Source organism: Hylobates moloch, unplaced genomic scaffold (assembly GCF_009828535.3).
Source record: "Hylobates moloch isolate HMO894 unplaced genomic scaffold, HMol_V3 SCAFFOLD_15, whole genome shotgun sequence".
NCBI lineage: Eukaryota > Metazoa > Chordata > Mammalia > Primates > Hylobatidae > Hylobates > Hylobates moloch.
The window spans coordinates 8,164,779-8,177,437 of NW_026652290.1; the positions used below are offsets into that span (position 1 = coordinate 8,164,779).

Sequence of the window (12,659 nt, forward strand, 5' to 3'; positions counted from 1 at the left end):
CTTCTCCACGTGCGCGCTCACCCTGCCCACATGCACGCTCATCCTGCTGATGTGCGCTCACCCTGCCCACGGGCACGCTCACCTTGTCCACGTGCGCATGCCAGTACTCGTCGTGCGCCGTCCGCGCTTCCGTGCTGTTTATGCGGGAGAAGAAGGTGGGCTTGGTCAGATGCAGCGAGGACGCGCTGATGCCGAAAGCCTCCGCAATGGTGAGCTGGACCTTCTGCCGCACCTCCCTGCAGAGGACACAATAGCCGTCAGCGCAGCCCCAGGCGGGAGGCGACGCTCGTGGGTCCCAACTCGTGGGCGGCAGGAAGAGGAACCAGCCCGCGTATGGCTCCAGACCCGCGGGGCGGGGGCTCCCAAGCACACCGGGAACAGATGCCGGCCTGGGAAGGACGGGGCCCACAGCCCACGCGCAGAGCAGCCAGAGGCAGGCGCAAGACCACAGCAGCAGGACTGGGGAGGGAGAAGGGCGCCTGCGGGACCCATCCTGGGGAGGCTGGTGTGGAGTCAGGCCCCAGATGCCAGAGCCTCCGGGCTGTACTTGCAGGGCCTGGAGCCCAGCCTCCTATTCAGCAAGGAAGAGGCTGCTGTCCCCCAACGTGGGTGTGCAGGGTGCATGGACGTGGGGCGGGGGGAGTGGGTGTGGAGCCTGCTAAGTGTGGATGGGGTGTCTGTACTGGGGACAAGGGGACTCTCGCTCAGAAGACCCCACGTGCCAGGCCAGAGCGGCTCTGAAATGGATGTCTGGGTGGGCATGGGCCCATGCGGGGCACGAGGGGGGCACTCGTGTGTCCTGGGATGGTTGGGTGACTCTTAGCTCCTTTGTCCTCATCTCAACCTGGGCTCCTCCAGCAGAATTTTTTCTTTTTCTTTTTTTTTTTTTTGAGACGAGGCTTGTTCTGTCACCCAGGCTGGAGTGCAGTGGTGCAATCTCGGCTCACTGCAACCTCCACCTCCAGGGTTTAAGCAATTGTCCTGCCTCAGCCTCCGGGGTAGCTAGGATTACAGGCACCTGCCACCACACCCAACTAATTTTTGTACTTTTAGTAGAGATAGGGTTTCACCATGTTGGCTAGGCTAGTCGCGAACTCCTGACCTCAGATGATCCACCCGCCTCGCCTCCCAAAGTGCTGGAATTACAGGCGTCAGACACTGCACCCAGCCTCATCTGGCAGAATTTTAAAAACTGGTTTGATTTTACACAGCAGAAAACAAGAGGTCCTGACCAGGATGCAGCTGCAGGATTCCAGATCTGTTTCACTGACCCGGGTGCATCCTGGCCACACTGGGCCTGCCCCGGCCTTTGCTCCATGAGAACTCACCTCTGCAGGCCTGGCCCTGGCCCCTGGGCCTCTCCGTGGGGCCTCCCTGGACTCAGCCAGCTCCGCCACACCCCTCAGCCCCAGGCCACCCCGCCTGCAAACCCCCACCTGCCTCACTCCTCCTTACCGATATAACTGGAAGTCCTCCTCTGAGAAGATGTTCTGTATTTTATCCCCGAAGTATCTGTGAAAAAAGAAGTATTCACAAAGGTCACGCTTCATTAATCTCTTGTTCATCTCCTTTCAGTTCAGCTATTCCTCAAGTCCCTGAAAATCAACTCACACACTCAGAGCGACTCCATTTCCACAATGATAACTGCTATAAAGAAGGAGCCGGGCCGGGCGCGGTGGCTTGTGGTGTAATCCCAGCACTTTGGGAGGCCGAGGCAGGCGGATCACCTGAGGTCAGGAATTCCAGACCATCCTGGCCAACATGGCACAACCTCATCTCTACTAAAAATACAAAAATTAGTGGGGCATGGTGGTGCATGCCTGTAATCCCAGCTACTCAGAAGGCTGAGATGGGAAAATTGCTTGAACCCAGGAGGCAGAGACGAGTGAGTTGAAATTGCGCCACTGCACTCCAGCCTAGGCGAAAGGGCGAGATTCCATCTCAAAATTATAATAATAATAAAAACTAAGAAAGAGCCGGCCAGGAGTGGGACCCAGGGCTAATGCGTGAGGCTGACGCGGATCCACGCAGGGAGGGTCTCTTTGCTCTCCCGGCCCCTCATGGAGCGTCAGAGGCCCGGTCGGATTCTTGGAGCTGCTCCTGGGAGCCTCCCACCTCTGCTGCCTCTTGCTTCCATCCCTTCTGTCCCTGGGCCCACAAAAAACACCAGATTCCCCTAAAGCTTCATGAACAAGCCCCCTGCCCAAGGCTGTAGAGAGTCCACACCTCCCAGCTCCTGCATCCCAATGAGCCATGAGGGGCCCGGCCAACATCACAGCCACTGAGGCCCTGAGGCTGCACTGAGCCGGATCCTCCCTCACGTGTCCACGTGTCCACGGCTAAGAGGCACGGAGCCGCTCACTTGGCTTTCAGAGCCAGCACTGAGGTCACGCTGCAGCGCTCACCTGTACAGGTTCACAAAGTGCTTCCCGACAGACAGGGCCCCTGAGTGCAAGTCCAGAATGGATGCCTGGAAAAGACGTTGTGTAGTAAAGCGTGCGGCCGCAGCAATGGCAACGGCTGTTAAAAGTCATGGATGGTAAATGTGAGTTACCAAGGTCTGTCCTGCACACACCTCAGGTTTTTTGTTTTTTTTTTTTTGTAAAAAGGATCTTACTCTGTTGCCCAGGCTAAGGTGCAGTGGCACAGTCTCAGCTCACTGCAGCCTCAATATTCCAGGCTCCAGGCCAAGCAATCCTCCCACCCTCTGCCTCCCAAATAACTGGAACTAAAGGCGCTCACCACCACAGCCAGCTAATTTTTCTATTTTTCGTAGAGATGTGGTCTCACTATATTACCCAGGCTGGTCTCAAACTCCTGGGCTCAAGTGACCCTCCACCTCAGCCTCCCAAAGTACTGGAATTACAGGCATTAGCCACTGCACCCAGCCTCAACCCAGGACTTTCTTAAAATCGTCCCAGACCTGCCAGGTGCAGTGGCTCACACCTGTAATCCCAGCACTTTGGGAGGCTGAGACAGGTGGACTGCTTGAGGCCAGGAGTTCAAAACCTGCCTGGCTAACATGGTGAAACCCCATGTCTACTAAAAATACAAAATTAGCCGGGCATGGTGGTGGGCTGTAATCCCAGCTGTAGCTGGGACACCTACAGAGACAGCCTCCCAAGTAGCTGTAATCCCAGCTACTTGGGAGGCTGAGGCAGGAGAATCGCTTGAATCTGGGAGGCGGAGGTTGCAGCAAGCTGAGATTGCACCACTGCACTCCAGCCTGGGCTACAAGGCGAAACTCCATCTCAAAAAAAAAAAAAAAAAAAAAAAAAATCTTCCCGGACCAAACACTTTTGTTCCCTGTGACCTAAAGAATGGTGGCGCGTGTGGGCTGTTTTTAGTCTGGAGCCATCTCCATTCAGCTCCGTGCCAGTCACAGTCACGTGTCCCTGTGGGCAAGTGTTGACTTCTCTCGAGTAAATGCCTCACAGAGGTGCTCACCTTGGCCTCCTGGGTGGCTGGCACCACTGCGCGCACCACGCCAGGCCTGAGTCGTCACTTTGTAAGCCACTGCTGAAGTCTTTCCTGCCCGACCACCCACCTCTTAGTCCTTCCCCACGTCCTCGGAGGAAGAGGCTTCCAGCCCACGTCAGTCATCCCACCTGTGACCCCAGAGGAGCCCCAGTGCTGCCCCTTCCTCTGTGGATATTCCTCTGTGGATATTCCTCTGTGGGTATTCCTCTGTGGGTATTCCTCTGTGGATATTCCTCTGGGGATATTCGATATTCCTCTGTGGGTATTCCTCTGTGGATATTCCTCTGTGGGTATCCCTCCTGACCCAGCCACTGGCCCTGCGGCACCAACCTAGCATGGGTCCGTTGAACGGTAACTGAACCCAAAGCAGTGGCCCAGCCAGCTCCGTGCAGGGCAACTTCCCATGTGAACGTGGAGGAGCAATGAAACAGAAACCTACTCACTCACAGATCTTTAACAAATAGCCCCCGAACTGAACCTAACCAAACTGAAATAAAAAGGAAGGAACTTAGGCTGGGCACGGTGGCTCACGCCTGTAATCCCAGCACTTTGGGGGGTCAAGGCAGGTGGGTCACCTGAGGTCTGGAGTTCGAGACCAGCCTGGCCAACATGGTGAAACCTTATCTCTACTTAAAATGCAAAAATTAGCTGGGCATCGTGGCACATGCCTGTAGTCCCAGCTACTCAGGAGGCTGAGGCAGGAGAATTGCTTGAACCCGGGAGTCGGAGGTTGCAGTGAGCAGAGATCGCCCCACTGCACTCCAGCCTGGGCAACAGAGCAAGATTCCATCTCAGAAAAAAAAAAAAAAGGAACTTAATTTTCAGAACTCAAGAGAAAAGAGTTTGCAGAAAAAAGTCACACGGACCATCACAGAAATACTTTGAAATTCTCAAAGAGTCTATGAATTAATTTCCTAGAAGAGTTTCAAATATGCAGAAAGACTCAAGTCTATTCAGTGATTATAATTCAAAGCGATCACCAATAAACAGAGAGAAACAGATCTTCAGACAATTCCACACACCGAGCAAGAAAATAACCCTGAGGAGGTCGGGCGCGGTGGCTCACGCCTGTAATCCCAGCACTTTGGGAGGCCGAGGCGGGTGGATCACAAGGTCAGATCGAGACCATCCTGGCTAACACACGGTGAAACTCTGTCTCTACTAAAAATACAAAAAATTAGCCGGGCGTGGTGGCGGGCACCTGTAGTCCCAGCTACTCGGGAGGCTGAGGCAGGAGAATGAGGTGAACCCGGGAGGCGGAGCTTGCAGTGAGCCGAGATTGCGCCACTGCGCTCCAGCCTAGGCGACAGAGCGAGACTCTGTCTCAAAAAAAAAAAAAAAAAGAAAAGAACCCTGAGGAAACCGCATGGGAATTGGAGCTAACACCAGCTGCACCGGGGACTGACTCCCAGTCACTGCCCATCAGGAGGGCGAGGCCACAGTGGGCGGTGGCTCTGTGATCCCTGTGGCTGCGGTAACACAAACCAGGGCTTTAAAACAACACAAGTTTGTTCTCTCACAGTTCTAGAGCCCAGGAGTCTAAAATCGAGGTGTAGGAGGGGCCCTGCTCCCTCCCAGGGCTCCAGGGGAGGTCCTGCCCGCCTCTTCCCATGGCCGCACCGCTCCCGTCTCTGCCTCCACTTCACAGGACCTTTTCCTCCTCCCTCTCAAAGCTCCCGCGCCTCTGTCTCCTACAGGCACTCGCCGTTGGATTTAGGGCCCTGAGTCTGGGACGGCATCATCTTGATCCTAATCTACATCTGCAGAGGTCCCTTTTCCCAATCAGATCATGTCCACGGGCTCTGGGTGAACACACGATCCGAGGCCACTAGCCGACCCCCTGCAGCGTGACGCTGGCGTCACACAGGGGACAACAGCCCCACAGGGCGTCCATAGAGGCCTCCAGCTCGGAGGTTGCAGGATGTGTCACAGCGTGTCTGTCCCACGGAGGCTCTGCTGTTTCCTGGAAGCTCCGCGGGCTCTCCTGTGTCCAGCACACACAGCCGTCTCCTCGCTGGGCTCCCATCCCGCTCCCTTGCCGGCTGCCTGCTTCCAACCCCCTCTATCCCCCCATGTGAACTGGAGCCAGGCATGCTGTGACATGCCGTGAAGAGATGGCCACGCACATCTAAGGACACGCTCTTCCCAACGAGGGGACACCGCACGGGTTTCAGTCAGGCGCAGCTGCTGCAGCTGGTGCTGAGGAACACCACGGCAGGCCCCACCCACATTTGGGGGCACGCAGGGAACCCTGCACATCTGTGCCTTCCCCTTCCCATCCAAGTGAGAGCAAAGTTGAAGGGTAAAAAAAAAGGGGGGCAGGAACTACATTCAACTCACCCCTCCGTGAGATCCTCCCAGGGAGAGCCCCTTCTCAGCTATGCTGTAGGGAGAAAATAATTCAGAATTTAGTTGCTAGAATTGTCTATAATGTATCATCTAAGCAAACATCAATCAGCAAAATTAATGCAATGTTAGTGGGTCCTGCGTGTTTAATGTTTATGACGTAAACAAATGTTTAGACCAAAAGACTCAACTTTCAAAGTTCAGTGCGTAAGCAACAATACTGCCATCGCTGTCTTGTCAATATTTGACTCAGCTTAGAAAGGACTGGGCTTCAGCACTTCGGGAGGCCAAGGCGGGTGGATCACAAGGTGAGAAGTTCCAGACCAGCCTGGCCAACATGGTGAAACCCCGTCTCAACTAAAAATACAAAAATTAGCCAGGTGTGATGGCAGGTGCCTGTAATCCCAGCTACTCTGGAGGCTGAGCCAGGAGAATCGCTTGAACCCAGGAGGCAGAGGTTGCAGTGAGCCGAGATCGTGCCACTGCACTCCAGCCTGGACAACAAAGCAAGACTCTGTCAAGAAAGAAAGAAAGAAAAAGAGAGAGAGAGAGAAAGGGAGGGCTGGGCTTAGTCTATCATCGTCAACATCGAGAGCCACCTGGGCCAAGCTCGGGAGCCTGAGGAGCACCTAGGGGAGGGCCCGCTGCTCCCCATCTCTCCTGGGACCCCAGGCAGGCGGGGGAAGCTTTGAGATTCACCAGCTTAGGAGATAAGGGCCCTGCCCGTGGTGGGAGAAAAACACCCATGCGCCAGCTGTGCTGGACCAGAGAGGACTGCCCTGAGCTGCCACAGGTGCTGGGAGCCGCCCGTGGACACCACGTGGGGACACGCCGGTGCCTCAGTGAGACAGCAGTAACCCCACGTGGAGCTAGGCAGCATCCTCGGGGGTAGGCTCCCTGGGGAGAATCTCAGGGCAGGGCACGTGGCCCAGGGCTGCACACCATTCCACATGCTTATCGTCTCAACAAGTGGTTGGAAAATCAAAACTTTCTTTTAGGATCTCAGTAAGAAAAGTCCAGCACCAGCGGCCTCTGAGTGGCGTCCTGTGCTGCCACAAGTCACAGCCAGGTGGGCTGAAGTGCTCCCTGGAGGCAGTTTCAGAGCAGACACTGAGCGGTCATTGAGCAGTGTCCCGGAGGCTCCATGGGGAGCAAGGGGCACTTAGCAGCAGCCCCCAGAGGCGGCCATGACCCCTGCAGAGGAACCTGGGCCTCCAGGTACTATCCCAGCTACTGCTTCACTGAGGGCCGTGGTCTCCTCTCCTGAAATCGGAAAATCTGAGCTTGGCCCTTGAAAGCACATAATTCTTTTTTTTTTTTTTTTTGGCGGGGGGATGGAGTCTCACTCTGTCACCCAGGCTGGAGTGCAATGGCACAATCTCAGCTCACTGCAACCTCTGCCTCTCAGGTTCAAGCAATTCTCCTGTCTCAGCCTCCTGAGTAGCAGGATTACAGGTGCATGCCATCACACTCGGCTAATTTTTTGTATTTTAGTAGAGATGGGGGTTTCACCATGTTGCCCAGGCTGGTCTCGAACTCCTGAGCTCAAGCAATCCACCAGCCTTGGCCTCCCCAAGTGCTAGGATTACAAGCATGAGCCACCGCGCCTAGCCTGGAAATTCTTATAAAATTATAATAAAATCTATTTTTTTTTTTTTTTTCTGGAGACAGAGTCTCGCTCTGTCGCCCAGGATGGAGTGCAGTGGTGCGATCTCGGCTCACTGCAACCTCTGCCTCCTGGGTTCCAGCAATTCTCCTGCCTCAGCCTCCTGAGTAGCTGGGACTACAGGCACATGCCGCCACACCCAGCTAATTTTTTGTATTTTAGTAGAGGCAGGGTTTCACCATGTTGCCCAGGCTGGTCTCGAACTCCTGAACTCAGGCAATCTGCCAGCCTCGGCCTCCCAAAGTGCTAGGATTACAGGCGTGAGCCACCATGCCTGGCAATAAAATCTTCAAAACCGCTTTATTACTAACAATACTCTACTTCCCGCCCTGGCCCCACTCCACATGTGTTTGTTTAAATCCCCCCGTGCTCAGGGACGGGCGGTTACCTGCGAATCCGCTCCGCTTCCTTCCTGGTGATGACGACATCGGTGACACCTCTGCCGCACTTCCTGGGGGTGCAGCCTGTGAGGGGACAGCCAAGGTGAGATGCAGTTTCCAAGGCCATCGGCGCATGCCCTTCCAGGGAATCAGGGCCAGAGCCGGCTAATACGCCCGGTCAAATGTGAATTTCAGACACACACAACCGCAGCTCTCCAGCGTGCATGCGCTTTGTGCGGTGCGTCTGGAGTTCACGTCTCACTGGGCGACCTCGGCTTCCAGTGGCTCCAACTGGAGATTTAATCCAGAAGCACCTGTTGCTGCCTCAAACCCTAGGAAAGCCACAGAAGCCCCAGACATGGCATGAACAGCATTCCTGAACCATCACTGACTGCAGGTCCAGACACCCACAGGCACCGTCAGAAAACCCTCCTGAGACTGCCAGAGTGGAGCTTGTGGGTCTAGTCCCAGTCCTTCCCCAGGGCACAGTGAACTGCTCCCCACATCCCCCTGTCTCTCCCCGTACCTCGGTGACTTGCGGAGGCCGAGAGGGAAGAGGAAGCAGCTCAAATGGGGGTCAGGGTGGTCGGGGCAGGGACAGGGGCAGGGTCGTTGGGACTGGAGCAACAGGGTCGGGGCAGGGGCATGGTTATCGGGGCAGGGGCAGGGTCGTTGGGGCAGGATCAGAGTGGACAGGAGAGTCAGGGTCATTGGGGCAGAGGCAGGGTGGACGGGGCAGGGTGGTCAGGGCAGGGTTAGGGTGTTTGGGGCAGGGGCAGGGTGGTCAGGCAGGGTTAGGATGTTTGGGGCAGGGTGGTCGGGGCAGGGGCAGGGTCGTTGGGGCAGGGGCAGGGTGGTCGAGGCAGCATCGCACAGATGCACAAGGTACAGCAGAGTGTTGGAGAGGGACCCAGCGACCCGCCCCTGTGGTTTGGTACCAAGTGCAGCTGGTTTCATGCGCTGGGCAGGCGTCAGGCCATGCCTGCCTGATCAGATAGCAGCCCACAAGCACCAGGACACGGGGCAGACCCGGACTCCACAATATGCTTTTCCTCCCTCTCCCTACATCCTGCCTAAAAAGCCAGCCCTGAGCCTGGACGTGGAGCCTCCCTGCCGGGACCATGGGAATAAAAGCCTCACACTCAGTGCTGAGCGCCACCATCAGGGGCTTGGACCCAGGGATCACAAGGCACCGCGATGACCTTGGTTCCTTTCTCTGGGCCTTGTACCAGGAGATAAACAGAGCTCCACTTGGCTGAATATCAGAGAAGGGGGGCTGTAGTTACATGTGGTTAAATGATCTAATGGACACAGGTGTTTTATTTCAAAAACAAAAAGTCATTTTATGCTTTTTTATCAGGTTTACCCCACAAAACACGAGGACACAGGAAAGCGGAAAGCAAACGGCAAATGCGATGAGAGCCACACAGGCCCGTGGCGCAGCCTCTGTACTAGCAACGAGAATCACTAGAGGGAAGAGAGGGTCCCCCGCAGCACAGGAGCGACTCGGCAGGAAGGGGAAGGGGCAGCAGACAGCAGACAGCATCGCCCCATGACACATATGGCAGCCAAAGCACAGACCCTGCTGGGTCCACGCTCAGTGGAGGTTCTGACGCCCCTTTCCACAACTGGTGGGTGAAGGAGACAGAAACTGGTGACGAGAATTTGTGCACACCAGCGTGGGTCAGGAGAAATACCCACAACATTGTAAAAAGGGACCAAAAATCCCACGCATTTCCAAATCTTTTAAATTTCCAATTCATGAGTTAAAAAACAATAATAATAAAAATTAGAGGCCAGGCGCAGTGGCTCATGCCTGTAACCCCAGCGCCTTGGGAGGCCGAGGCGGGTGGATCGCCTGAGGTCAGGAGTTCGAGATCAGCCTGGGCAACATGGGTGAAACCCCATCTCTACTAAAATTACAAAAATTAGCCAGACATGGTGGCAGGTGCCTGTAGTCCCAGCTACTCAGGAGGCTGAGGCAGCAGAATCACTTGAACCCAAGAGGGCAGGCGGAGGTTGCAGTGAGCCGAGATCACGCCACTGCACTCCAGCCTGGGCAACACAGTGAGTGACACTCTGTCCAAAAAAAAAAAAAAAGAAAGAAAAAAGAAAATACATCAAACCATTTGTTTTATTGTAAAATATATACAACATAGAATTTACCATTTTAGCCAAGCTTTTTAAAAAGTGCACAGTGTGGTGGCATCGGGCACAATAGCATTGTGCAGCCGTCACTAGCACCACCTCCAGAACTTTTCCACCTCCCACAGGTGAAATCCCAAACCCATTAAAACATGGACTTCCCATCCCCGCTCCCTCATTCCAACTTTTTTCTTTTTTGGCGGGGGTCAGGATCTCGCTGTCACCCAGGCTGGAGTGCGGTGGCACACTCTAGGTTCACTGCAGCCCTGACCTCCCGACCTCCCAACCTCCTGGGTTCAAGTCATTCTTCCACCTCTGCCTCCTGAGCTGGGGTTACAGGCATGCACCACCACACCTGGCTCATTTTTTATTTTGTAGAGATGGGGCCTCACTGTGTTTCCCAGTCTGGTCTTGAACTCTTGGCCTCAAGCGATCCTCCTGCCTGGGCCTCCCAAAGTGCTGGGATTGAGGATGAGCCACTGCTCCAGGTCATTGAAACTATTTTTAATGCCGATAAATTATTAACGATCGCAAGAAAAATTTCTACTCGGTGCTAGCATTCAAAAAAGAGTTTTGGAAAGCTGGGATGTTAGAGAGCGAACTTCTAAGAAAGAGAGAGCACCACAACAACACACAACAGACACACGTTCATTTTCTTGACTCCGAGGCGGTCCCGTCCCTCCCTGCGGCGCGGCTGGGACCACGTTCACGTGCGTCACAAGGGCGCCCCTTTGTGGAAGAACTTGGCAATCTTTTCTTGGTTCAAGTACAAAGCATTAAATTGAATTTTTTAAAACCTGAATTCTGCCTCAAAAACCCAGCGGCGCATGCTGGACTTTTAAAACTGAGAATACATCCAGGTGGCATGGAATGCTCAAGAAAACAGAAGCGATAGGAGGCCTGCAGGCAGCGGGGTGTGCGGTGGCCGGCCCGGTCAGCCTGCTCCGAGGCCGTGCGCTCTCCAGGGTGCTGAACCCCGGTCTGGTCAACCGCAGCGCGGCTCCAGGCTCTGGGCTGCCCTGGAACCACCACCCCTCGCATCTCAGGCCCAAGCAGAACGGGAGGGGGGAGGGGATCTGGGGCACAGGACGGTGGAAGGGCTGCTGGTCGTTTCTTGTTACATTTTCCCCAACATTCTCTGACTCTACCACATTCTCCAGTCAAAAAACCTTTCTGGTTTTGACTTTCTCATCCCTATCTTTCCAAGGCAAACCATCTCCTCCGCTGGACCGCACAGCTTACTAAAACGCCGACCGTGGCCGGGCAGTGATGGGCAGAGCCCGAAACACCTGCACTCCCAGCCAGATGTGGACTAGCCAGCTTGGAGGGGAGAGGTCATCTGCTACCCCCAAGCATACCACATCCAAACCAATTCCCACCCCTTCATCGCAGCCAATGTCCTTTAACCACATTGAGTCTCATTTTGAAGTGTTGCTTTCCCGAACTACCTTCGAACCTGCGGTGACTGTCGTAGTCCTCAGAGCAGGGCACCTCGATGAATCTCCCTGCCACGACCTCGCCACGGCGGGCCAGGACCTCTGCGACCCCATCGTCGGCCCCCAAGCTGCTCCAGAGCAGAAGTGCGGTGAGCACAAGGCCGGCCCCCAGGCCCGCGGTCCTTAGCCACGGCCTCTGCCACAGCCTCTGCACCTCCCGCGGGGCTCGGTCCTTCTTGGTGCTGAGAACAGAAAACAGGCCACGTCACCCAAACACGGAGCGAGGCCAGAGAAAACGCTCCCCAATCATCAAAGTGCATGCACCATGACCCAGCCTGCACTCACATCTCACCCCTGAAACGAGGGCTTCCTGCCTGGGGCCAGCGCTGTCCCCTCAGGAAACACGGACTCTTCCCTCCCTTTCCCTTCAGGGGTCTCCAGTACACACTAACTGCCTCCTGAGCCCGGGAGTTTGAGAAACACTGCAATAGAGACTCATGGGTTTTAAGCAGAAGAAAAAAAAAAAAGCCAGACATGCTCCTTATAAAAGCCACTTTAGGCCAGGTGCAGTGGCTCATGCCTGTAATCCCAGCACTTGGCGAGGCCAAGGTGGGCAGATCATCTCAGGTCAGGGTATCGAGACCAGCCTGACCAACATGGTGAAACCCTGTCTCTACTAAATAAAAAAAAAATAAATAAATAACTGGGTATGGTGGCACATGCCTGTAGTCCCAGCTACTCGAGAGGCTGAGGCAGAAAATCATTTGAACCTGGGAGGCGGAGGTTGCAGTGACCCGAGATTGTGCCATTGCACTCCAGCCTGGGCAACGAGAGCAAAACTCCATCTCAATAAATAAATAAATAACAAACACACACCACTTTAATGTGAGATGTTTCACAACAAAATAAGGATGTTTAAAAGGGTTTGCTTAGCAAAATGGGACAGGATGGGGTGCCCTGTGGTGCAGCCGCTCTCAGACAGGCTGTTAGTGATGGGGGCCTCCATGCAGGGGTGAACACTAAGGACAGGGGCCACTGGAGGAAGGTTGTTTCCAGGGTGGGGCAGAGGTGAGCCCCCTACAGCTCAGGTTATTCCATCAGGGCTGCACTCACTCCCGTCCTGTAAAATAAGATTCTCGTCTGTTCCAAGGAGCAGGTATTGGGCCTGTCCCAACGCTGATAAGAGAGGGGCTTTGGACACATGTA

The 12,659-nt window shown here is 54.8% G+C and overlaps 1 protein-coding gene across 1 annotated transcript in view; it reads right to left on the reverse strand.

Annotated features, from left to right (window-relative positions):
• The window catches only part of OGFOD3 (2-oxoglutarate and iron dependent oxygenase domain containing 3), a 71,994-nt gene that overhangs the window by 57,333 nt on the left and 2,002 nt on the right, over nucleotides 1-12,659 (reverse strand). Inside the window, exons 2-7 of the mRNA XM_032178073.2 lie at nucleotides 11,466-11,695; nucleotides 7,881-7,956; nucleotides 5,821-5,863; nucleotides 2,406-2,470; nucleotides 1,456-1,512; nucleotides 31-236 (exon numbers count right to left, since the gene is read on the reverse strand). Coding sequence (XP_032033964.1) covers nucleotides 31-236; nucleotides 1,456-1,512; nucleotides 2,406-2,470; nucleotides 5,821-5,863; nucleotides 7,881-7,956; nucleotides 11,466-11,695 — 677 coding nt within the window. The remainder of the gene's footprint in view (nucleotides 1-30; nucleotides 237-1,455; nucleotides 1,513-2,405; nucleotides 2,471-5,820; nucleotides 5,864-7,880; nucleotides 7,957-11,465; nucleotides 11,696-12,659) is intronic.